At 48.5% G+C, this 25,024-nt stretch overlaps 1 protein-coding gene across 12 annotated transcripts in view; it reads right to left on the bottom strand.

The window, feature by feature from the left end:
- Positions 1-25,024, bottom strand: part of CIT (citron rho-interacting serine/threonine kinase) — a 176,460-nt gene that overhangs the window by 2,428 nt on the left and 149,008 nt on the right. For 7 of the 12 annotated variants that reach the window (XM_061384825.1, XM_061384829.1, XM_061384833.1 and 4 more), the window contains 20 exons: positions 22,718-22,858; positions 22,185-22,292; positions 20,144-20,306; positions 19,747-19,911; positions 16,707-16,844; positions 15,679-15,859; positions 14,961-15,052; positions 14,366-14,470; positions 13,990-14,159; positions 13,253-13,297; positions 12,726-12,806; positions 12,458-12,593; positions 11,052-11,191; positions 10,618-10,710; positions 9,047-9,155; positions 8,818-8,946; positions 8,284-8,364; positions 6,646-6,724; positions 6,058-6,237; positions 968-1,268 (listed from right to left, as the gene is read on the bottom strand). In XM_061384825.1, coding sequence (XP_061240809.1) covers positions 968-1,268; positions 6,058-6,237; positions 6,646-6,724; positions 8,284-8,364; positions 8,818-8,946; positions 9,047-9,155; positions 10,618-10,710; positions 11,052-11,191; positions 12,458-12,593; positions 12,726-12,806; positions 13,253-13,297; positions 13,990-14,159; positions 14,366-14,470; positions 14,961-15,052; positions 15,679-15,859; positions 16,707-16,844; positions 19,747-19,911; positions 20,144-20,306; positions 22,185-22,292; positions 22,718-22,858 — 2,637 coding nt within the window. The remainder of the gene's footprint in view (positions 1-967; positions 1,269-6,057; positions 6,238-6,645; positions 6,725-8,283; positions 8,365-8,817; positions 8,947-9,046; positions 9,156-10,617; positions 10,711-11,051; positions 11,192-12,457; positions 12,594-12,725; positions 12,807-13,252; positions 13,298-13,989; positions 14,160-14,365; positions 14,471-14,960; positions 15,053-15,678; positions 15,860-16,706; positions 16,845-19,746; positions 19,912-20,143; positions 20,307-22,184; positions 22,293-22,717; positions 22,859-25,024) is intronic. The other 5 variants (XM_061384832.1, XM_061384827.1, XM_061384830.1 and 2 more) reach the window with 3 other exon arrangements.

Below are 25,024 nucleotides of genomic sequence, written 5' to 3'. Positions count from 1 at the left end.
AGGAGCACCTGGTCTCTCCTTCCTGGTTAACAGTGAGGGACGGGCAGAGCCTCCCCTCAGAGCTTGTGCAACTCGCTGAGAAGTCCCCAGTGCTATGGAAGTACTTCCATGGTTTACACATACCGTTTTATCCAGAAATCAGAGGGGGTAAGGCTTCCCTGGTGGCTTAGCTGGTAAAGAATCTGCCTGCAATGCAGGAGACCTGGACTCGATCCCTGGGTTGGGAAGATTCCCTTGGAGAAGGGAACGGCTACCCAGTCCAGCATTCTGTCTTGGAGAATTCCATGGACTGTATAGTCCATGGGATCGCAAAGAGTCGGACACGACTAAGCAACTTTCACTTTCAAGGAAAACAGTTAAACAGCATTCCCTCCTCTCTCTAGATGGCATTAGGAGAGCGTGGTCCAGAAAACCAGCACCTAGAACTGGCTGGCCTGCCGAGGTGTCCGCAAGCTTCCGAGCCCCGCCCCCACTCGAGGGCCCCTGGTTATCAGCACATCCCTCCAGGCCCTCAGTTGGTAACATGCAAGCTACACAGGTAATAAATGCACATGATTTTAAAATTTCAAAAGGTGCAGAGTTCTTCTAGAAGGCAACCAGTGTTACCAGACTTCAATGTAGCCTTGCAGAGAAATTCTTGATGTGACTTTGTACACATATATATGTTTGAAAAAAGTAAAGCAAGTAACCTTTTGAATGGCATGTTTTGTGTGTTTAAGAATTTGCTTGTCTGCACAGATCTCTCTAGAAACTGCGAACACTAGTTGCATTTGGGGAAGGGAATGCTGTACACCTTTGGTGGCTCTTACAGTTTGAGGGCCACACATGATGCATTTGTACAAGAGGCCCCTTCTCAAGCTATTTTCTTCCTAAACCTCTTACAAATCCCACAAAACCCTAATTACAGTTGTGGAGCCTCTTCCTTACAGCTGTGGCTCTTCAGGGCTGAGAAGGGCACCGCCCTTACCTTGTTGACCTGGGACAGCGGGGTCCTCACGGCCCCCACGGGCAGCCGGCCCCTGCTGCTGTCCTCAAACAGCCGCCCGGGGGAGCGCTCCCTCCGTGTGCTCAGCATCCGGCCGGGGGACTTCTCGCGCTCCAGGGGGCGGCCCGGAGACTTGTCCCTGCGCAGCTCGGTCCGCCCCTCGCGGTAGCGGTGGGGTGTGCTTGGCTCTCGAGGGTGGCTGGGGCCTTCGGGAGGCGCCGGGCTTGAGGCCACGCGCTTGGTGATGTGCTCGTTGTACGTCGGCGGGCCTCGCTTGTTGGGGCTATGACAACAGGAGAGGGAGGTGGGGAGCTGAGCCATCCCCATGCCCATCTCACCACAGGTTATTAGAAACAGATCCCCACCTGGAGTCCTTCAGGCTTTGTGTTTACCTCGAGAGTGAGGACAGAAAGAAGGCAGAGCTAACAGCAAAGAGAAGTCAAGTTTCCTAGTCTCGGGGCAGGCTTTCTGCTGAGCACCTGCCATGTCAGGTGCTGTGTAAGCTCGTCAGATCATGCTAACAGCTCGGCATGCCAGGAACAGGTGACCCTCATTGTACAGACAAGAGGACGGAGATGCAGAGAGGCCAGGACTCCAGTACAGGTCAGTTTGACATCGTAATTCGCATACTCCACCCCGCTGACCTAGTAATTTCCAGAGCCTAAAGTTCACAGGAAGTCTTCCTTTAGGGGTTAAGCCTGTACTCATTACTGTCAGTTGCCAAATCTGTCCCACTTTTGGGCCTCTGTCGGTCACCTCTCTAGGTGGCTTTCCAAGAGCCTTTGTGCTAGAGGTGTAGAAATCAAACCTGATCCAATTAGGAGACAGAGCAGGGCCAATGCAAACAGCGGACTAGGCTCAAAAAACATATGAGCAATTGAAAGTAGTGGGACCTTTTCTTATGAACGATCTAACCCTCCACCCAGCCCTGGCCTGCCTTGCAGAGAAATTTTCATGTTTCAAATGAAGATCTCACCAGGCTTGGCCCTTACCACCCCTCTGCAGAAGCAAGATCCAGAAACACAGAACTGACACACAGCCTTCAAAGTCAGTTCCTTCTCACCCTTGAGCAGAAAAGGTACGGGGGCCCTCGTTATCTGAGCATAATTAGTGCTGGGAAAAGGCAGCCTACTTAAAATGGGAACACCATTTCACAGAGACTATTACTTGAAGACATATTTTGATTGATTGGGGCTTTATCTTAGAAAAATAAAAGCAGAAATCAGGAAAATATATTTTATCCTAGATAATTTTAAAAATCTAAATTACAATTGTAATTACATGGTAAGAATGAACCAAGTATGAATCACATACTGATTTATTATGCTCTAATTTTCTCAGGAAAATTGTATGCTAACATGCTGGGTGACATCCTCCACCAGCGACGCTGGATTTTGTGCCGTGAAATCGTAAAGTCATTTGAATATTTGACAGCGTCACCAGAGGCCTCTCTTAACCCTTTGATATTTAAATCTTTCCCTTTGGAAGGGACCGAACTTGATTTTCTTTAATTATTGGCCTAACTCTAGGGAACCTCTTCTGTCAACGCCCATTACAGAAAGCAACTGAGCAGCAAAGACGCTGACCCGCTTCAGGAGAGGAAACTCTAGAGCAAGCTTGAGGGCCAAGTCCAGGCAGATGCCTGTTTTAGTAAAGTTTCACTGGAGCACGGCCACGCCCATCTGGTGGTGCACTGAGGTTGCTTTCATGGTCTAACAACAAAGTTGAGCAGTTGAGACAGGGACCATATGGCCTGCAAACCCCAAAATACTATCTGGACTTTTACAGAAAAACAAATTGGTGAACAGAACGGAAGTAACTCTAAAGTGGTCAGTCAGTCTATTGTAGTTTCATATTTTCTTCCCTATGTAGCTCAAATTGTGGCAACTCTAACAACCAGTGCTCAGAAAGCCACACTTTCTTGTGCTGTGTTTGCAGCAGTAAAACTTAGGGTGACTTTTGATTTCAACATCTTGAAGTCAAGGTTTCTTTTCATCTCTAGCCATGTGGCTCTGTGATATGGAAGACAAAAAAGTTCAAGAGAATTATATTAAGCCTATTGTAATGGAAGAGAAATTATAAAGTGTGCCCATCATAAAGCAAGGGAGAGGGTGCTCACTGCCCAGAGGAAGAAGAGTGGTTCAAGGAAGGCCATTTGAGAAGTCAGCTGGGATTAATGGGATGAAGAACACACTCGTTATTGTAGGCTGAGCTGGCCATCTTCCATCTCCGTATCTGTTAATAACCAATGATCTACCACACCAATTTTCTGTTTCTTGCATAGGGTTACATTTCCTGCTCTGCTAAAGAGACGAGGGTGGTGTGGCCTGCAGTAAAGCAGTCTCCCATGCTGGCCTTCTACATTCTGGACCTGCCCAAGGCAGTCAGCAGCAAAAAGACGGTTTTATAAGCCAAGAGATAAAGCCTAGCAGCTGGCTTTCCAGAACAGAAGGAACTAGAACCATTTTCACCACAGAGTAAGTCACTTCTCACAGACACACCACGTCATATCAAAAGGAAGGTCCCTGAACATCTAACTAGTGAGGCAGTGGAGGAAAAAAATACCTAGTTACAGTACTTGGGTTTCTTCTTGCATGACCTAGAGGGTAAATAAAATCTAGACTTTTCAGGAGGGGACTAGAGCCCTTTGAGCAGTCACCCCTGAAGCAGAGGCCAAAAGAGCGAGGGGCAGCTGACTGTTTAGCACTTCCAGTTTTCCAGCAAGTTCCTGGAATTGAAATCACACTGACAGACATTTCTGACCAACACTTGTATTTTAACAAAATAGAGACTCTTCATTAGGACATAGAGCTTAGAAAAGAAAGCTGTCAACTTAATATTCTGAGACTAAGTATTTTGTAACCTTAGAGGTGTCCACTAAACTGAGTCCCTTGGGGATAAAAACTGTCTTCATTTGTGTATCCCCAACCCTGGGTCTGGCACATGGCAGGGGGCCCACATAACTGTATAGGGTAAATATGTGGGCTTTGTAAACCAGTCCACAGAAAGTAAAATCCTAGGTCAATTAAATATTCCTCTAGGTTGAGAAAGCTCATCTCCTTTGTGGGCCAACGTCTTAAAATTATACGTCTCAAATCCACACACGGAACTGAATCTGGCTCCTCACCCTGGGGGGTCAAGACAAAGCCCATCCCCCTTCCACCCGCTGCTGGTGGAATAACAGAAGAGTACAGCCTCCAGGGAGGAAAACTCAGGGACACCTGTCGCAATCGCCAACAATTCCTTTTGTAGGAATTCAGCCTCCAGGTAGATTCCAAGCATTCGAAGTGAAGATATACCAAGTCCTTTACTACAGCAACAAACTGGAAACACCCAAATGCCCACTGATAAAGGAGCAGTTAAACAAGGTATAGTCACGTGAAGGAATGCTGGTCAGGCATTAAAAAAGAGAAACACTTTGTGCACCCACATGAGGCAGCTTCCAAGACGCAGGCGTGTGTGCACGGTGTGCTGCCACCTCTATCAAGAAGGGGACGTGTGCTTGGGGACCAGCAGGGTAAGGATGCCCCAAAACAGGCTTCTCCCTTAAAAACAAGCACACTGGTACCACTGCAGGGAGCACATTGGGCTTGGAGCACCCCAGCCTCAGAAAATTATCACTATCTGATCTATCTCGGTCCTCCTGGGAAAAGACTAGAGTTATAATAATTTGGGGGGACGGGCCCACAGAGGACCTAAGATTCCTTATTAGTGTCTGAAGAAGACATGGCCCCAGCCTTCAAGACAAGGAGAGAAGCGGCTTTCCCAGACTCAATACCAGTAGACTTTCTTGTGTCTCCGAGTCCCCTGGATCCCCAACCATATGTACTTCACTTAAGCAAAAATCCAATAAGGAACTAACAGTGTCACTTCATGTTGCGAGGCTGTGGGTGTCCAGTTCACCTGCTTCCATGGAGGGAACTGACAGCAATCACAGACGGTATGAGCATCCTGTCTGCACTGTACAAAGAAGGGCCAAGAGCCACGTGGGAATCCTCATCCAATGCTGCTGCTTTCCTTCTCATTTTCTCCTGCTCTTCCTTTCTTCTCAGGGTTTGTTTTTAATTGACCTGATGCAGGTCTTGCACAACAGAAGTCCCTTATCTCTGGATGGTTTCGGAAAAACAAACAGTGGTGACTGTTTCATGTGGCTAATGTCTGAGGCAGTGAAACCAACTTGGGGAAAACAAGAGGCTAGCCAGAACAGTCAGAAGAAAGTCCTCCTGTGTGTTCCTAGAGATCTGTAAGGCCACACACACGAGTAAGCCTGTACCCAAACCCAGAAAAAACTTAGAAAGGCCTCAGTCTCGGCAGCTGACTCTTGAGTGCTGAAGGTGTACCCCAAACTCCAAACACACACACCATTTAAGGAAATCCTCTCTAGTTATTCATCTGCCCACTACCCTAATCAAGCAGAAACTTCAGTGGCTCACATAACAAAGAATGCAGACTATATAATTAGTCCAGAGAGTCACTCAACAAATAGCAGCAACACACCCTGGGAGGGGAAAGGGGAGCTGATTTTCAGAGTCATCACATGGTATTAATTGAAATGTTTGCTTTTCAACAAAGTATAGCCTGTACTCAAGGCCTCATTTCTCCTGGGAAATCCTTCTTAGCCCCCAGGTCCAAGCTGGGAACCCTCCTCTGAGCTTCCGCAGCGCTTTAAACCACCCAAGTATGAACCCCATTCTCCTTGGCTAGCTGGCATCACATGGGTGCTTGTCTTGCCCATGGGCCTCCTCAGGGAGGGAAAAGAGTCCAACTATTCACACTCGGTCTCCCTCAGCAAGCCCAGTGAGCGCAGCACACTTACCAGCTAAAGCAATGAATGCATTATGAACACAGCCACAGGAAACAGCACCAGAGAAAAGGCTAGACATTTCCTTCCACCTTTTCCAAGGGGACACTAAAAAATTCTCCTGTTGCTTATAAAGGACTGTCATTTAAATGCCGTTGGTTTCAAAGAAATAAGTGGCTTGAGCTTGAAGATGGGAAAACTGTCAACCAGTTAAGCAAGATTTCCTCCTCCTCTGCCCCTCTGTGATGAGGAAGAGGAGAAGGCGTGTTACCTGCGGGAGGTGGATGGGCCACGGTGGTGGTCGGTGCCGGTCTCCTTCACCAGGTTTCCTTTGCAGCAGATGACCCTTAACTTATCCTGATATGAGGACGCCAGGTAGATGGCTCCTGAGGAGATTGCAGGGCCCAGGTAGCGTGGGTTGGGGATTTCCAAATATGCTCGGGCGGGGGTCCTGTAGAGTTTCAGATGAGAGTTTGCACAGCTGGTTATCCCCACTGTTAGGACCCGGCCCCAACACCCAGCCGCTGAACTTTTCGCAGTTGTTTAGTCGCTAAGTCATGTCCAACTCTGCGACCCCATGGACTATAGCCCACCAGGCTCCTCTGTCCATCCAGGCAAGAATATTAGAGTGGGTTGCCATGCCCTCCTCCAGGGTATCTTCCCAACCCAGGGATCGAACCCAGGTCTCCCGCATTGCAGGCAGATTCTTTATACCATCTGAGCCACCAGGGAAGCCCACCAGGATGGAGTAGGTATCCTATCCTTTCTCCAGGGGATCTTCCCAACCCAGGGATCAAATCAACATTTCTTGCATTGGCAGGGAGTTACCACTGAGCCACCAAGGAAACCCAATTCTTACCCCAGAGAGGAGCGGGCCTGGATCTCAATTACTTCGAGTGAGTTGAAGTGAGTCACAAACAGATAGGGTTCTCTGTAGGCTGCATGACCACCACGGAGGAAGAGCATGGGGCAAGGAAGGGTTAAGAGACAGAAAATCAAAACCTGGCTGCAGTGCAACCTTGGACCCAGCAGCCCAGCTCAGTGTATCCTACACATGCACCCACATGCCTGTATAATGAGGCATGTTTAAGTTTATCCCCTGCCACTGCTGTTGGGGCAGACGCTGGGAGCCCACTCAGGGAACAGCGTGCAGGATCAGTTATATAAATCACGGCACAACTGTGGGATCTGCAGAGCCGTGAGAATGCACGAAGCAGCTCTCTCCACATGCTGACGTGGGGAACACCCAAGGTGCAAGGTGCAGACGCACAGCAAGGCTCCGAATCTGTGTCAGCTGTGCTGCCTCACTGGTCTTTTAAAAGGGAGAGGGATGAGAATCAATTGTTATGTGCCTGTGTTTGTATAAGGCACTGGAGAAACGCAGAACTAAGTTTTTTTTTCCCTTAGGGGAGTAGGGATGGAGAAATTTGGGAGACGAGTAACATGGGCGAGACTTTCATTGTAACCTTTTAAAACTGCTTAATCAGATTCTCCAAAAAGTTTAATAAAAATGACTGGATTCATAGACAATCAGGTATTTCTAGTCCTAATACTGTATATTTCTGTATCACAGTGTCAAACTCTAGGCTATAATGTGAGCTGGTTTTGGTCTTAAAGGGAAACAGCTTATCACTGTTATTCCTTGTGCTGAACTGTTATTTCAGTATTAGTCACACCTCCTACTACACAGGCCCCCATGGACTCTCTCTGCCTGGAATCCCGGCAAAGCTAGCAGGATGGGGTGGAAGCGAGAAGGCCTGGGCGCCTCTGCTTTTGCACTCGTAGAGGCAGCCCTGGTGCAGAGGGTAAGACCTCCAGCCGCTGGCCCCTGCTAAGCCCCCGCCCGACAGCCGGTCTAACTGACGGCCACTCTGTGAAGCCATTTTGGATGTCCCGGCACCTCTGTTGACACCACATGAAGCAAAGCTGTCCAGTCAGGCCTCCGAGTCTCAGGCAATAAGAATAAGCAGTTGTTCTGAGTCACTAGGTTTTGGAACATGTTACGGGGCAACAGATAAATGAGACAGCCTTGAAGGGTATTTCAGCCATAACGGTGTTTCAGACCATTCACACAGGCATCGTGTATGTGCATTTACCCTTGACACAGCAGCTCCACTTTGAGAGTTTCTGAGCTGGGGCTATTACTTAACCAGTGTGCAAATACCGTAAGTTCATCACAGCGTTGTTCACACTTGAGCCTGTTTAGAACTGGTTAAAGTGACGGGTCATCAGCTGTGTCGTGAGACGCTATGCAGCCTGGTGACATGATTTAAACAAACTCACAAGGAGTGCTCTCCGTTCTGTCATGAGAGGCTGGTGGGTTTGGTTTATGCATCCTGCCCCAGGTCCTCTGTCCTGGACACTTACATGGGAGATGCTACATGTGGCGCCTGGTGCCATAGGGAGCCCCCAGGCACAGTGCATAAGCCAAAAGGAATTCCACCAGCGGTTCCTACCAGGGCACCAAGTACTGATCCCCACACCTTGCCTCACCTACCAAAGGCCAGAGGTAAGCGACTCCACTTGAGATCATCTGTGCGGCTGCGTCTTCCATAAGAATCCACGAACACCCCGAATTCTGGAAGGAGGCAGAGTCCAGAGCTTAAGCACGGCCAAAAACAGGGAGCATCAAAGACACACACTGACAGGAGTGAGGAATCCAGCCCGGGGCACCTGGGTCGTGGAAACCTCAGGAGCTCTGCTGAGCCACGTTTCTGGGGTTTACTAAAGAAGAGGGTTTGAGTGAAAGGGGAGAGACAGGAAGTGGGTGATGGAGGAAGGAGAGAAACAGACCCAGAGATTTAGGGAGAGGAAAGGGGAAAGAGAAGAGTGAGGGACAAAGAAGGACAGAGTAGACCGGTCTGGAAGAGACTGCATGGACCTGGCTAGAGCCTGCTGGGACACCCCAAGGGTGCTGCTGGAGCAAGACCAATGTCCCCTGTACTCCAACAGCAGCACCCCGCCCCGCCCCGAGGCCCCTGTCTGGGGCTGTGGGTGCCCTGAGCACCCCATCAGCCACCGGTGGACTCACCGTGGAAACAGAGCAGGAACTCCTCCCGCTGCCCTGCGCCGTTCACCTGCATGATGGACACGGGGAAGCTGTTGGAAGAGGAGGCAAACACGGCAGGCGCCAAGGAATGGTCGTTCTTATCCAGGAATTCTGTAAAGGCAGGCAAGACGCGGGGCCTCAGGACCAAGGAGGAGCCCAAGGCGGCGGCAGGGCCAGAAACGCGCCAGCAGGGGGTGCGCCCGGGCCCTACCCTCTAGCGTGTACTGCTTCATGTCGATTTCGTAGAATTTATTGGTTCCGATGAGGATACTGTAGTTGGTGAAGTGGATACAGCTGCAGGGCTCCGAGGTCTCGATCTCCTAAGACGAGGGTGTGAGGGGCAGCAGAGAGGAGGATGTGAGTGTTGACTTGGAACAGCCCCTGCTCTCCAACCAGGCCATAGGGTTCGCCACCCAACTTTCCCTATGGTCTTCACACCAAGCAAGTCCCTTCACGTTCTTCATAAGGACCCATGGTCCTTTTGCTACCTCTGGGTTCTTTGCAACCACAGACTAAAAAAGGTCAAATTGCAACCGAAAAAGTCAAACACCATTTTAAGGGGTAGCGTTCAAAGAGAGCTTTAAAAATACAACATTCTAATCTGAAGGAAAAGCCTGGAGGAATACACCATCGGTGGTAGCTGCAGGAAGTGGTTTTAGTTTCCTTCCTTTTCCAAGCTTCTCAGTTTCTATCTTGAATCTGCATTATGTACTTCATCACTATCATCATTGCTGTTCTCATCGTCTGAATTATCTGCTTCCTAATTACTTCCACTTGTTTACGGGCCAATCCTAAGGAAGGGCTGCAGAAATCCTAGTTATGTTTTACTCCAAATGGTGGCCAGGAAATGAGTGATTTCTGAGAATTTTCCTGAAGCTAACAGTGCAAACTTTAGTCAGCATTATCCTCACCATTGAATATTTACTGATCACTAAGAATGAGGAAACTGCACGGCAGGGGAAGCGTGGTGAGGTGGTGGGGAAAGCCAGAATTCAGTTTAGGTCTCAACTTTGTAACCTGGGATCTTGGCCAACCTTAGTCATCTTACCTGAGAAGTGGGGATGGCCATTCCTGCTTCTCACAACTGTTGTGAAGTGTGTGCAACAGCCAGCCCTATCTGTTTAGAACAGGTGCTCAACTGAAACACTAACAGCAGCCCAGCCAGATAAGACAGTCTCTAACAGGTAGTGGTGACCCATACATATTCATCCCTCCTACTTTTGAGACCAACCATAAGAGCACCTGCAATACATCAGGCTCACAGTGGGTGCAACATTCCTGTCTAGGGACAAGAGATGGGTTTCTCAGGAAGGAAAGCAAACGCAGTGATCCAGCAGATGCCTGTCTGCACCCCAGGCAGTATCACAACTCTGCTCCAAGGAGAACCAGCTCTCGAAATGGGTTATCAAAACAGCCAGCACTGGCTTTTCTAAAGGTAATTATTAGAAACTTCTGTGATCTGAGAAAGATTCTGGTAGGGGCCACCAGGGCTGCTTGCTCCTCAGAGCTGTTTTTCTGCTGTTTCAAAAGAGGAGTCTCCTATCAGCTACCTTCCTCTCTCCCCTCACAAAAAGCTGAATTTGCAGGGCTGGCTAGAGAGGCCGCTCACGCCCGGGAGGAGGAAAGGCAGGGAGAAAACTGATGGCCACTCTGGAGCATCCTCTAGGGCAGGGCACCCTCTTGTTCCCTCTCTAAGGAGGTCACCCAGGATGAAGGGGACACACACAGGCACCTTCCCACCAGCTCACCAAGAAAGTAGGCCCAGCGAGGCCCAGGACTTACTTTGCGAATGCAGTACTTGCTGAGGTTTTCATTGTAGCGGAGAATGACAACTTTGCTGGGCATGGCTGCACAGATGCAGAGCCCGCTCTCAATCTGAAAAGCAGTTGGGGTGGAGGGTAGGAGAAGAGCATCACCAGTGAGTGTACCAGCTCCGTGGCAAAGCTGGTTAGGAGCCGGGCCTCTCAAGCTGCCACCAAGGACACAAGAACAGGTTGTCCCCCACGGGAAGGGCCGTGCCGGGCACCGCTGGGTGTTCAGGAGCAACCCTGGCTCTGTTCATGTGATGCCAATGGCACCACTACCAGTTGTGTTGAAAAGAGGCAACAGAAATTTAACCCAGTTTAAGGACAGGGTTTTCAAGGTCAAATTGTTAAGCAGAGGAGCCACAACAACTCCCAGAAGAGTTGCCATCTGGGGCCCAGAGGACCACTGACCTTGCCAGCAGCAAACAAGTGGCAGCCCTTGACCGCTTCAAAGATGTTGGGCGAGATGTCCGGCTGGGCGGGGAGGTGAGACTGCGCGAGGGACTGCTTCACCTTCTTCACATCCACGAGACACAGGGCCCGCTCCTCTCCTGAGGGGACCGGGGACAGTGGAGCACAATGGCGGGTCTCATTCTAACCTTGAGTGAAAGCTACTCCAGGCCACACAGATGCGTGAATTTCCACAAATCCCCATTAACACAGTTTAGGTCCAAGTGTTAGATCTAAAAGGAAAACATCTACCCTCTTGGTCAAGACTGTGGGAGGAAACAAAAATTCTGCAGACAAAAAATCGGAGAATGTGAACTGAATGTTCAAATGTGTTCCCCACCAAAGTCAAGAACATTTGTGTTGGGAGTCAGTGAGGGACTTTTATAATATAAAACAGTGGACATGGGAGTTCTGTGGCAGTCCAGTGGTTAGGACTCCACACTATGACTGCAGAGACAAAGGTTCAATCCCTGGTCAGGGAACTAAGATCCCACATGCCATGTGACCAAAGAAAAGAAGAAAACATACCACGTGAAACTATTCTGTATGATGTCACAGTGGCAGATGTTTGTCACACATTCGTCCAAACCCACAGAATGCATAGGAGTGAACCCCAATGTAAACTATGGCCTTGGCGTGGCATGTCCCACTCAGGTGCCGGGTGTGTGTGATGGCAGAGGTACACAGGAATTCTCTCTACCTTCTGCTGTGAACCTAAAACTGTGCCCAGGGAAAATGTCAAGATGGAAGTGAAGAAAAAGAAAGCAAGCGAGAAAACAAGCTGACAGAGGAAAAGCACCGAGAGATCAAGCAAAGCTAGTTCCTGACCATATGGATCCAGCCAGCCAAGCCTGAGTTAAGATTTGACTGTGAATGTTTTGAACGTGAAGCCAATGCATTGTTGTTTTCCTTTAAAAAAAAAAATTACCAATAAAGAGAGGAGAATAAAGCCTTTCTGCCCTGGGTATGTAAGAGAATGCCCCTGTTCTTAGCTGACTGGCTGAAGAATCTGGAGTCAGAGCTGCAACTGACTCTCACGTGGTTCAGAATAAGTGAGAAAGTGTGTGTGAGTGTGTGTGTGTGTGTGTGTGTGTGTGTGTGTGTGTGTGTGTAGGAAGAGAGAAATAAATATGTGTTGAACTGTTACTGAGTGCTACATGCAAAGGAAGGGTCTGAGACCGGGGAGCACGGGCGATGCACACGGCAGGGCAGGCAGGCTCTCAGAGCACAGGGGCTCGGGCCCCTTCAGGGACCCAGAGGGAAGAGCCCCTCCTGCTCCCGCCCCCAAGTTTGACAAACATGACATGTGAGTTTCAAATCGTTTCCCCTACAAGTGAAGGCAAAGCTATGTGTCCTTGGCCTCCCACCTGCGATCATGAGGAGCTTCTCCAGGTCCTTGATGATGTAAATCTGGAAGACTGCTCCGATTCCTGGGACGTGGGTGAGGGAGTTCTTCAAGACATTCAGCGCATACAGCCCTTCCTCGGTGCCCACCAGCACCACCTGCCAGGGCACAAGTCCCCAGGAAGAGCATGAGCGGGGCCATGTCCCCATTACCACCCCTTGACACGGTCCTGTAACGCGTGCGGCTATGGCCAGATCCCAGCAGATGTTGCCCAAAAAAAGCATCGTCACCTGGTCGCTGAAGGGCAGCGTGCAGTTCATGTCCAGACGGTCATCACCTTCCAGTTTCAACAGGGAGTTTCCGAGCAATTTCTTTTCACATGTGAAAGAGAAGAGAAAGAAAAAAGGAGGCCACAGTGAGGCTGAACTGTTCGTGACTGAACTGTCCAGAGAGACAAAAGCAAGAACAGAGGAAAGTTTAATGCCAGGGAGAAGGGCAAGTTACTCCTGCAGACACTCAGAAGCACACACCTGCTCCTGATTTGCCCCCTACTTTGATCTGAGTTCAAAAGGCAGGACCTGAATGTTACTGGTGTCTCTGGGTGGTGGTTAATTAGCGTCGGGGACATAACTGGGTTTAGATGCATAACTAAATGAGCACAGGAGACATAGATTCTGTCACACAAAACAAGCCAAAGCTGAAGGGTGTCACTGCAAAGGGTTAATAAGCCACGTGGACGCTCCTGCCCCTCCAGGCGGCAGCACAAGTGCAAAGCCCAGTGTCAGTGGCAAATCAACCAGCTCCTGAGTCTCTTTACCTGAGCCCACGCAGGCAGAGGCTCGTAGGAAGTACAGTCACGGCCCTATTGTACACACATGGATGGGGCGTTCAGTTAAAGGCTCACACGTGGGAGATGGGTCATCAACACAGCGCTTTCTCGTGAGAGGGAGGCTGGTGGCTAGGGACTTCCGACTGCTAACACTTAAAGTGTTTATTAGGAGCTAAGTGTTTGAAAAGAGCTGTTGGGGCTTTGGTGGTGGAAATGCCAGTGCGTGATGAGCACTGTTTGTATCCTGGAATGTTCCAGGAGGAGTGATGCCAATCAAGGCCTACCCACGTCTCTAACATCTTCAGGAGAAGTAGGATTTCAGACCTGCCTTTGGAAGAGCAGATCACGTAAAAGCAATTGAGCAGGTTATGAAAAAGCTTCCTGAAAGAGACATGGCTTTCGGCAGCCCTTTGTGCTGCTTGTAACACAAGCCTTTGAACCACGTAAACACATCTGGGTAAAGGAGGGAGAGCATTTCCTTCTAAGTAATTTGCTGCTGTGCTGCCAGAACTGAGACCTAGTATGCCCTGAAGAGCTGGCTAATGGTGGCGAATCCCTCATTCTAGAGGGTTCGGGCGGGGGGACCTGTGAGGCCAGACCCTGCCTGGAAGCCTGGATCTCTAGGGGCACAGAATCCCATCACCCTTCAGAGGGGGAGGCTGAAGGGACCCCCACCCAGTCAGCCCCCTCTACAAACACAAGCTCTGGCCCGCGTGCATACTCACAGCGTCGGCTTCCGCCTTTTCCCTAGACACTCTCCCACCTGCCACAACTGATTCTAAGGCGGTGACCCAGCGCTGCTTGTCGGGAAAGCTGGGAGCCAGCAAGTAGAGGGTCCTCCCAGGCCAGCAGGTGGTATGGGGGTGAGACTCCATCTTCAGGACATAGGGGACATCTAGGAGATTGGGCAGACAGCACAGGGTGGAGTTCGCCACCCACACCAGGAGGGAGGGCCAAGCCACCTGAGTCCCAGTTACACAGCAGACGTGCAGGTGGGGGTGGGGAGCCTCCTTCACAGGCTGATCCTGCACAGGCCCCCCTCCCACCCGCGCTGAAGGCTGCAGCCCAGCCCACCTCCCAGGGGGGCCTGCCGCCCCTCACCTGCTTTGGCTGTGTTTGCAAGTTCAGAAGCACCAACGGCGCCATGAATAGACACGTCCCCGTCGGGAAGGCACAGCTCAAATTCTTCCACCGGCCTCTGTCCAGCTTGGTGCAAAGAGGAAGGGCAGAAAGAAAAACAAAAGAACAGGAACAAGAACAAGGGGAGACGAGAGGAAGAGAGAGAGACGGAGTATGCATGGAAAGAGAGGCGCACGAGAACAGAGCGGGGAGGAGATGTGCAGAGAAGGCGGAGAGGGAAGATAAAAACAAAAGTAAAGTGTGTCAGATGAAGAGCACAGTCAAATTTCGGATGACGATGCAGATTTAGGGGTTAGTTGGCTGAGGCGGAAGTTCTCGGAAGGTGTATTAGCAGGTGGTATCTTCAGGGCAGCACCCTGCAGGGTCTTCAGAGGGGAGACCTATAGACGTGAGTATCGTACCAATAACCTTTAGCGGAGTCATTTGGGTTTTAATTTTCAAAAATGGAAAATTCGTAGAAGGCTTGCAACGCAGTCCGGAAAACAGAGCCTTCACGCCAAGACTGGGAGACCTGGGCCAACTGCGTGCAACGAGATTCCCCGACTCATTAATTTACCTTCTCTGGCTTCGTTGTCATAAATGAGGACTTTGGAGCCCTCCAGAACGATGTACTTCCTGTCCCAGCCTTGCTGTCCTCTCTTGTTATTCCTGGGAAGACAGACGTGGGAAAGAACTGTTTGAACTTGGAAGAAATGGGTGGGAAGCAAGAGTGGGGAGGAGAGGAAATCCCAGTAAAGATGCTTCCCTGGAAAACAACAGGAATGACATGCCGGGGTGGGGAAGGAAAGCTTCCTTCTACCCTCTGGCTTGTGGAGCTGGCCCTGAATTCAACTGATGTTAAGACACGTGAACAGGAGAGAAGCACACACACATTTAATTTTGTGTGTACGTGGGTGTCTCCACAAGCAAATAAAGCCCCCAAAGCAGATGGGCCCAAGTGCTTATATCCTAAGTCAAACGAAGAACAGTTAACTGTGGAAAAGTAACACGGTCTGTGCGCATAGGTTCTCCCCGCTGGCCTTGCCCTTGCTCTGAAGGTCGTTTCCTCCTGCTGCAGGAAGAACAGCTTTGACATGGGAGTATTATATCCTACTTTTCCAAGAGAAATCGGGGAGGTTAGAGTGTCCCTCTTGCACCTGCTATTTTCTAAGTGCCTTTAGCTCAAAACAGTCCTTTACCCCAAAGTGGCCTTTTCCAGACCGGCACATCCTGCCGCCCTTCACCAGCCACCGCTTGCCCACCCGCTGCCAGGCCAAACCGCCCTGCAGCAATACCTGGGCACCTTCATCCACCCTTCCAGGTGCAGGCTGCTGCTGGGCTCCTTGGACTGCAGACCCGGGGAGTTCATTTTGTCGCGGCAGAAGGCCTCGGTGAAGTGTGTGGCGTATTCGGCTGGCAGGCCACAGGTGGCTGGCAAGCATGTGGAGCACTTGGGGTGGCACATGACCTGACATTCTAGGGAAAAGCAGTGAACAGGCTGAAAACACACCCGTCTGATGCTGGACCACTCCCTGCCTCCGCCAGCCAACCCCCGACCCCCACCCTGCCTGGCCCTGCCACTCAGGGCACCCCTCAGCCTTCCCAGGAGCCAGGCCCCTACAGAGACAGCCAAGCTCTCTCAATCCAGTCTTCCTGGTTTCTCCCAGGCTGCCACAGACAGATGTGCAAAGGACACATCTGCACATCTCCCTTGAAGCCAGGACACAGCTTAAAAGCAAGAAGACACCAGCCTGAGGGAAAGGAGCCTGGAAGTTCTCAAAGACCAAGGCATTTTGCACAGGCGATTGGAGACATGGGCTGAAAATGCGTATAAATTCCCTCCTTGAACATGGGGAAAACAGTGTACTCCCCCTAAGAATAAACGTGTGAAAATGAATGCACTATATCACGGGCTTCCCTGATAGCTCAGTTGGTAAAGAATCTGCCTGCAAAGCAGGAGACATGGGTTCAATCCCTGGGTTGGGAAGATCCTCTGGAGAAGGGCAAGGCTACCCACTCCAGTATTCTGGCCTAGAGAATTATAGTCTATACAGTCCATGGGGTTGCAAAGAGTTGGACATGACTGAGCGACTATATGCTGCTGCTGCTGCTGCTAAGTCGATTCAGTCGTGTCCGACTCTGTGCAACCCCAGAGACGGCAGCCCATGAGGCTCCACCATCCCTGGGATTCTCCAGGCAAGAACACTGGAGTGGGTTGCCATATGATGAGGAATGTTTAAATAAAAAAACAAACCACCACCGGACAGAACTTTAGTGGAGACGCACGGGGGCCCTACCACAAATGCACAGCGGCTGCTCTTACCGAGACACTTGGATGCCTGGCGCCCAAAGTGCACGGTATCCAGACACACGGCGCACTTCGTGGCTCGCATGTTCAGTCCCACGTTGAACCGGTGAGGGATGTTGTGGTGCATGCGCTCCTTAAGACGCCGGCTGAATTCTGGAGGGAAATTTTATTTTAAAAAATCAGAGTGCTGCAAATTAATACCATCAAGAAAGTGAAAAGACACCCACAGGATGGGAGAAACGTTTGCAAATCATCTCTCTGGCAAGGAGCCTGTAGATAGGATGTAGAAAGAACTCTTATGATGCAATAGTAACAAGATAACCCAATTAAAAAGTGGGCAAAGGATGTGAACAAATGTCTCTCTGAAGAAGATAAATAAATGGCCAAGATACACAGGAAAAGATGCTTGAGTCATTCTTCCTTAGGGAAATGCAAATGAACACCACAGTGAGATGTTAGTTCACGGTCACTGGATTATCTAGACTCAAAAATATGGGAAATGGGTGTTGATGAAGATGTGGAGAAATGAAGGTCCTCATACACTGCTGGTGGAAAAGCAAATGGTGCAGCCACTGTGGAGTCCAGAATTACCAGATGCCACAGCAATTCCACCCCTAGGTCTATACCCAGGAGAACTGAGAACACATGTAGCCACAAAATTTGTGCACAGATGTTCACGGCAGTATTATTTATGATAGCCATAAATGGAACCAACCCAAAAGTCCATCAATGGACTAATACATAAACAAGATGTGATGATCACACAACAGAATGTTATTCTGCCATAAAAAAAGGGAAGAACTGATAAATGCTCCAAGATGGATGAATCGGAAAAACTATGCTGCATGGAAGAAGCCAGACACAGAAAGTTATACAAGGTGCGTCCTTTATGGAAAATGTCCAGGACAGCAAATCCATGGAGACAGAAAGCAGACTGATACCTGTCAGATGTTCCATGAAGGGGAAAATGGCAAGTAACTGCCAATGAGTTTAGGGGTATTTTTCTTGTGGTCGACTGGAGGGACCAAAAATGTTTTAAAAATTCGAATGTGATGATTATACAACCTTGTGAACTTACTAAAAATCACTGAATTATACATTTCAAACAAATGGATTGTATGGTATGTGAATTATATCTCAATAAAGCTGTTAAAAAAAAAAGCATCTTAGTGACAGATTGTGAAACTATTTTAACACTAACAGATGTGTCTAGATTTATAGGAATCAAATTAAGATCGCCATTATCTGGTTATTAGGAATTAGGTTTTATTTAAAAACACATTCCCGGTAGGAGATGGTTAATACGATGGCATAGCTGTTTGTGAGCGTAAACAAACATACGCTTCTAAATCAGTTGTTTGTAAATATTTTAGTCATGAAAGGTATGTTTTCCAGGTGAGATCATGGAGCACTTTCCAGAATCCAGTTTAAAAATCACCATTCTTGAACATATTTAAATAATTTTAAAGACTTAATTTTAGCTTCTTGCTTCAGATTATTTCATAGAGAATTTCTGTTCAATACAAGACCAATAATGTGTTATAATATTTTTATAACCAAAGTGTGAGTAAACAAACACAGCAAATGAACTGAAGTAAGTTCCAGATGTACCAACCATGGTTTTGCATTAATTATTTATGTAAAACATGAAATTTGCAAGCTTGTAACTGATGAGAATTAAAGTATGTTTATACTATGGTAAAAAAAAATTTACTATTCTGAAATACAGACTTTCTGACTATTAAATACATAGACTGACTGAAGAAGTCCCCCTTCATGCCCAGTTCTTCCATGAATAACATCCTTTTTAAAAAATCCAAGTTTTAAGCCTCAAAGAACTGATTCTTGCATTTAAATTCCAATCAGTTAAAACTAACAAGATTGATTTTTTCTGTTTAGAAGGCTCCCTTCTCAATAGTGACCTAACTAGGCAAAGGCAGCTTTAAATAGAAAAGCTCAGGATCCAAATTTCTGAATCCAAATTGGATTCTCCGAACAACACTGTCTTCTTCCCTTAACAGAAAAGTCATGAGGAATAAATAACATAAATGCACTCTGAACATGCCATGCACACAAAGGAGATGTTTGGAGTGTTACAGACTACTCAGGGAGCCGCTCTGTGCAACCTCATGGAAGAACCCGGGGGCCAAAATGATTTTCCTTTGTGTTAACAGCACCACTTTGAAGACTTTAATCAAAGAGTGAAGCTCTTTGATTCAAGGTGTTATGTAAACATGGGAAATGAGATGACATCATTACTAAAGAAGAAAGAAATGACAACAAAATTCCACGGAGACTGGCAGCTGAAGTGGGTTGATGGTGATACCCTGATATTAAACCACAACTACTCTGCTCTCCCTGTGACTTTCCAAACCAACTTCCTTGGCTTTTTTTAAAGTCCATCCCATCTCTAGGTAAATAGAGTACATTTGAAACCACAAAGAAAACTCCTCACACCACTGGTCTAAAGGTTGGCACAACCAACCTTCAGAATACATACAACCTTTAACCCAGGGACTCATTTCCCAACAACTTATCCAAAAGTCATAGCTGTGCAGAGTGTTCACTGCAGGGTGTGTATGGAAACAAGGAACTGGAAATAACCTAAATGCTTGTCAATTGGGGTCTGGATTAACAGGTGAATTATAAACCCCTCACCATGGAATACCACGCAGCCCTCTAAAAAGATGGGGTCAATCCATATGGGTTAATATGAAATCTGCTAAGAAGACATTTTAATTAAAGAAGATGTTCTGCAGTGTACAGCACTGTGGGCTGATATTTATGAAAGCAAAGAGGATTACTATTTTCTCATACCCCTTAAATATGATTATATGACACCTAAATAATACAGACATGCAGTTAGTTTATGAGCTATGGCTGGAAAAATACAATGGTTGACTCTGGGTAAGGGAACTGGGGTGGGGAGAAGGCTCACTGCTTATTCTTTAGCCCTCCATATTATCACTTGTCATTTTCACCCTGGGTCTGCATTTCTCAGTCCATTAAAAAAAAAAAAAGTCAATGCAGGTCCAGTGGCCCCTTGAGAACGTACCCTCTGGAGTGGAAGACTCCTTCCTGCGGCTGGACGGCGGGGCGAGCAGGCTCAGGGCGCTGGGCTGGTGCTCGGGTGACCGCACAATGGCGGACATGGCGATCTGCTGCCTGGCGGTAGCCGGCGTAGATGGGTGTGGGTGGTCTGCAGCTTTCCGGTGGGCAGCTGGGGAGAGACCAGTCCAGCGCCTTTAGGTTAGTGGGGTCCCCCAGAGGCCCCAACCAAGTGGACTGCCCAGGGGCTGGCTCTCAAAGGCCTGAGACCACAAGGACACCCGGGGTGCCGTATGGGCCATGCCAAGGGTGCCGTCACCACCAGGCTGAGCTAGTCTCCGCTCATCTCCTTGAGACGGGCCCTCAGCCTGGTGCACCACCCTCGCTGTCCAGAGCACCCGTACCTTCCTCCCGGGCGGAGCGGAGCTCGATGCGGGTCTTCTGCAGGGCTTCCTCGAGCTCCGCGCAGCGAGCTTTCTCCTTCTCCAGAGCCACCTTCAGCTCATTGTACTGCAGAGGAACCTGTGTGGGCAAAGCAGGGTCCTCTTTCCGTCGACTAAATAAACCCTAGCAATGGAAACAGAGATATCTCCTAACTCCTGGAAACTGGCACTGGGAACTAACTAAAGGAACTCTGCCTCGGGACGAGCAGACCATGGGAGCCGGGCACATACTCACTGCAAGCGGGTTTAGTAAAAATGGCATGTGAAGGGGTGGGGGGACTGAGCCACAGCCCCTCCCAGCTGGCTGGAAAAAAATGGGGGTGCGGAAGTTTCCACCGAGAGGGTTAAAGATGCTTGAATTGCCACCACCTCTTCCTTTAGCAATCCCAAGGAGAGCCATTTCCTGAGACTTTACCCTCAAAAAAAAATTGGAAGTGGAGGATGGAATCAGGAGAGATGGTTCAGTAATCTTGCCTTGAATTTGTCTCATGATGCTTAGTTATAAGACACAGAGATGAGTGGTTGCTTTTTTAAAAAAAAAAAAAAAAAACAATACTAAAATGACATCAACAGAAGGGGCTTATGCCAAGAAAAAAAATGCAAATGGAATATGTATTGTACATGGGAGAAAAAAGTAAAACACAGGATAATGAGACTGAAAACAAAATTAACAACCAAAAAACACATGGGAATACCCTGACTACATCAAGTGACATAATCAGATAACAGTCCACTGCTAAAATAAAAAAGATTCACCATCAGCAGCACATAACAAGCACAGTCACACAGCACACAAGCAAGCCCGTGTCCGACAGCCACCACTGCTGTTTGCTTCTGCTGCTGCTCTTCTCCAGAAGGAGGACATCAGCATCATAAGACACCCTGCAGCCCATCTCCCCTTCCTGTACCATCACCAGTGCTATGCTGCCATGTGAGTGCCTCAGGAAGTTTCCAGCTCCTTAGAGACCTTCTTGAACTGAGAACACCTGGCCAAAACTACCATGAAGGCTGCAGTGGTTCAGGGAAGCATGCTTTGGGCTTATTAAAAATCTTCCCATGTGTATCTATCAGCCTGTCCATCCGTGTCTCCTGGTCATTGTTTTCAATTGTTACCATTTTAAAGGGAGGGATGGAGCAGCACCCCATGGAGGGGGCAGCTATCCAGTCCGGCACTTTGGGCAGGTCACAGCAGCACTCTGGGCCCCAGTCTCCTACTGACCCGATCAGAGGGACTGAGCAGATGATGTCTAGTTTCTCTGGAGCCCCTTGTGCATGACTTGAGATTCCTTCTCAGGCCCCATACAGATGACCTATTAATACCTCTGGAATCCCATCCCTGTGACCTAAGAAGCCCTCTCTGTCTAGAATCCCATGTGTGTGCATGCTCAGCCTCTTCAGTCGTGTCCGACTCTGTGTGACCCTGTGGACTGCAGCCCGCCAGGCTCCTCTGTCCGTGGGATTCTCCAGGCAAGAATCCTGGAGTGGGTTGCTGTGCCCTCCTCCAGGGGATCTGCCCAATCCAGGGATCAAACCTGCTTCTCTTACATCTATCTGCACTGGCAGGCGGGTTCTTTACCACTAGCACCACCTGGGAAGTCCTAGAATGGCACACGAGTGGCCTCTAATCTCTCTAGAGGCCCTTACACACAAGCAGAGAACCCCCTCTGGAATCAGGGACGCCAACCTGAACACTCGGCCTTCCTCTCTGCTGCCTCCTCCTCCCCAGCTGCTTGGGAAACAAATCTCACTCCTTCAGAGGAAGGCAGCACAACTGTAAAGGCCATGAACACAGCACAGCATGTCACAGATTCCAGAGTGACAACAGCCTCTCTTGAAGAGCCATTCTGATGATCTCAAAGCCTCTTTTTTCAACCCAAAACAAAGAAATTGTGCATTTTGTTTTCTCTGATGTTCCTAGGATTATCTACTCTGGTGACCTTCACGGAATCATCATGATTGAGTGAAACTGCCCACTGCCTGCTTTTCACACCCTCTGACCCACCTTTTTCTTTTTGGCAGGCTGGTCCATTTTGGCTTGCAGAAAATCGATGAGTTTGGTTTGCTGGGAAATAGTGCCTTCCATCTTCACCTTCTCATGAGAATAGAGAACCTAAGGTTCATGAAAACAAAAAGCACCTCAGATCCCAGAAGAAGCAGACTTTTAAATTTGATACTTTAATAAGAAATAAAGTCATTACAACACTAACAAATGAAAAATTCAACAAAAGCCACACTGAGCCAATTGTTACTCACTTAGTCCTGATCTTACTGCCCACCGTCCCCCACCCAACAAAGACAGACTCAAGTACAAAGGTACGTGAAAAAGCAAAAATAGCAAATGGTGAGTAGAAGACTCTAGAGGGTGGTCATGATAGCAATTTCCCAGCTTCTCTTAACATTTGGAAAGTTTTCGTAATAAAATACTGGTGAAAATACACAACACGAAGAGACTGCTCATCTTGCCAGGTGGCTTTGAGCCATCACACTTTGCCTCTGTAGACAATTTTTCAGTAAGCTCCCGGTGCTGGTTCTCACCTGAATGTTTTCCAGCTGATATTCCAGGTCACTCCTTTCTGTCTTCAGCAGATCAGCCCGATCCAGAGCTTCTTGCAGCCCTTGAGTCAGACGGAAAATATGATTCTTCTGCAGGTCCATCTGCTGCTGTAACTTGGCTTGCTGGTGGGGGGAGAGGCCGGAGAGAGAAGCCTCAGACCACACACAATGCAACGCGCTCTCTCACTGTCCCCACTCAGACTCATTTCAGATGGGGCACCAAAATTTCAGCTCATTTCAGGATGACCAACTGTCTGATATTCCACAACGATGCATGAGCAGTTATCTCAACCACTGTTGAGAGAACTCACTTTGCGATTCTCCATGTGGCGTACACAAATGGGAATCATAGCACCTTTAATTCAAAGGGCGCCGCGTCAGTGCGAGAGACCAACAAGCACACCAACAGCCATGGTGGGAGGCGATGCTGCCACCACGAGGGAAAGGGGGGGCGATCCCAGCGTCAGAACAAGTGTTAGTAAAACAAAATTCTGTTTAGTATATTGCAAATAGTTTTGTACGAGAACTCTCTCCAATTCTTTTTTTTTTTTTTTAACTTTACAGAAAACAGGGCAGGCGATAAAGATACTGGCTTTATGGCTCTTACCTAAAATGCTTCTGTTTCTAAAAAGCAGAAGAGAACAGCTATCCTAAGAGGATACTGCTTGGTTTCACCCAACCCCTGGCGTCCAATCTAACCCTACTAGCAGTGGCCCAAACACTCCCTTCCCCAGGGGCCTAGACCGTCTGTGGACGGAAGGACAGAGAGCTGTAAACAGCTGCTCACCATCACCACGGGGCTTTCCCAACAGGCGAGGGCAAACCTCAGTGCTCTCTGCCCCAGCAGGCCGAGAGCTACAGATGACCTCGGTTTGCAGAAACCTCACCACCATATTTCTCTTCCCTCCACTGATGTTTGCATTTCCATTCCTACTCCTCAATCCCCTTCCTCTTGAGAGGCAGCTGATTCTGAGGCATCATAGTGTCATGGAAAAGAACCTGGGCTTTAGAACATTCCAGACCCTGGTTCAAATCATGACTTTTTAAAAAAATATTTATTTGGCTATGCCAGGTCTTAGCTGTGGCAAGTAGGATCTAGTTCTCTGACCAGGGATCAAACTCAAGCCCGGTAGTGGGAGCATGGAGTCTTAGCCACTGGACCAAGAGGGAAGTCCCCTGACTTAACTCTTATCAGTCCTATGGCCAGGGGCAGCTCACCGCCTCTCAGACCCTCAGTCTCTTCATCTGCAAGTGGGGGTAATAACCCCCTTCTCTGGGTGACACACCAAGCCCAGTGCCCAGCACACAGCAGATGCGCGATGAATTTCAGCGCTGCCTCCTGCATCCTTCTTTCTCTCGATGCAGTCCAGGTGGGCCCCTATCACTTTTCCATCTGCCCTTCCTACCCCAACCTACTCCACCAGCCCCTCTCCATCCATCCTCTGTAAAGCAAGAGGTACTGATACTAACTCAGAATCACCTGCCCTGGGTGCATGACCTAGAATTTCTGAATCAAACCACAGAACGCCCTAAAATACAGAACAACAAAAGAGAGAAAACAGCGAAGATAATCTCTTCCAGGGAGCTATCCGTCCCCTGTAGCACAAATGATTACTTCTGTAAATTACCCTCTTTAGTTTCCTTCCGCTATTTTAGGACAACACTAATTACTAGGCAGGAAGCAGAGAAACAAGTACTAGGGACAAGAATCTGTTTGGTGACAACCAGGCCCAAAATATTTCTCTAGAATCAACACATCAACTGTCCATTAGCTTTCCAAGAAATAGGCTGCTTATTTACTACAATAGAAAACAAGTAAGTGACATTGGTGCTCAATGAAATGTTTTCCAAAACCATTTACCTGCTTCCCAGAGAGCGGTAAATGGAGGCTATTCCTGGTTGGTGGTAGACTGAAAGGAGGGCTCCAGCCACGTGATTAGATCTGTCCACCGATTTTATGATAGTGACAGGAAACTGGGAGGAAGCAGAGGAACTAGACGACAGAACCAGAGTGGGAAACACCCCTGGTAACAGGGAGGATGGGCCAAAACCAACAAGAAGGCTTAACAGGATGGTATTAAAAAAAAAAAAAAAGTCAAATAAATAAAGATGTTTAAAAAAAAAAAAAATATGTAGAAGGGCTGGTGGTGATCTAACAGATCAATGGGTGTCAGTGGTGTGATAAGCCACCCAAAGAGCCCAGGTAGTGGTGGGGCCGGCCCACGACTCCGTGTTGTTCAAACCCCAAGGACTTCTAGAAACTGTTCGGAAGGATAAAACTACCAGAAA

This window comes from Bos javanicus, chromosome 17, assembly GCF_032452875.1.
Source record: "Bos javanicus breed banteng chromosome 17, ARS-OSU_banteng_1.0, whole genome shotgun sequence".
Taxonomy (NCBI): domain Eukaryota; kingdom Metazoa; phylum Chordata; class Mammalia; order Artiodactyla; family Bovidae; genus Bos; species Bos javanicus.
The sequence above is the reverse complement of the archived record's forward strand: the minus strand, read 5'-3'. Positions and strand labels throughout refer to the sequence as shown.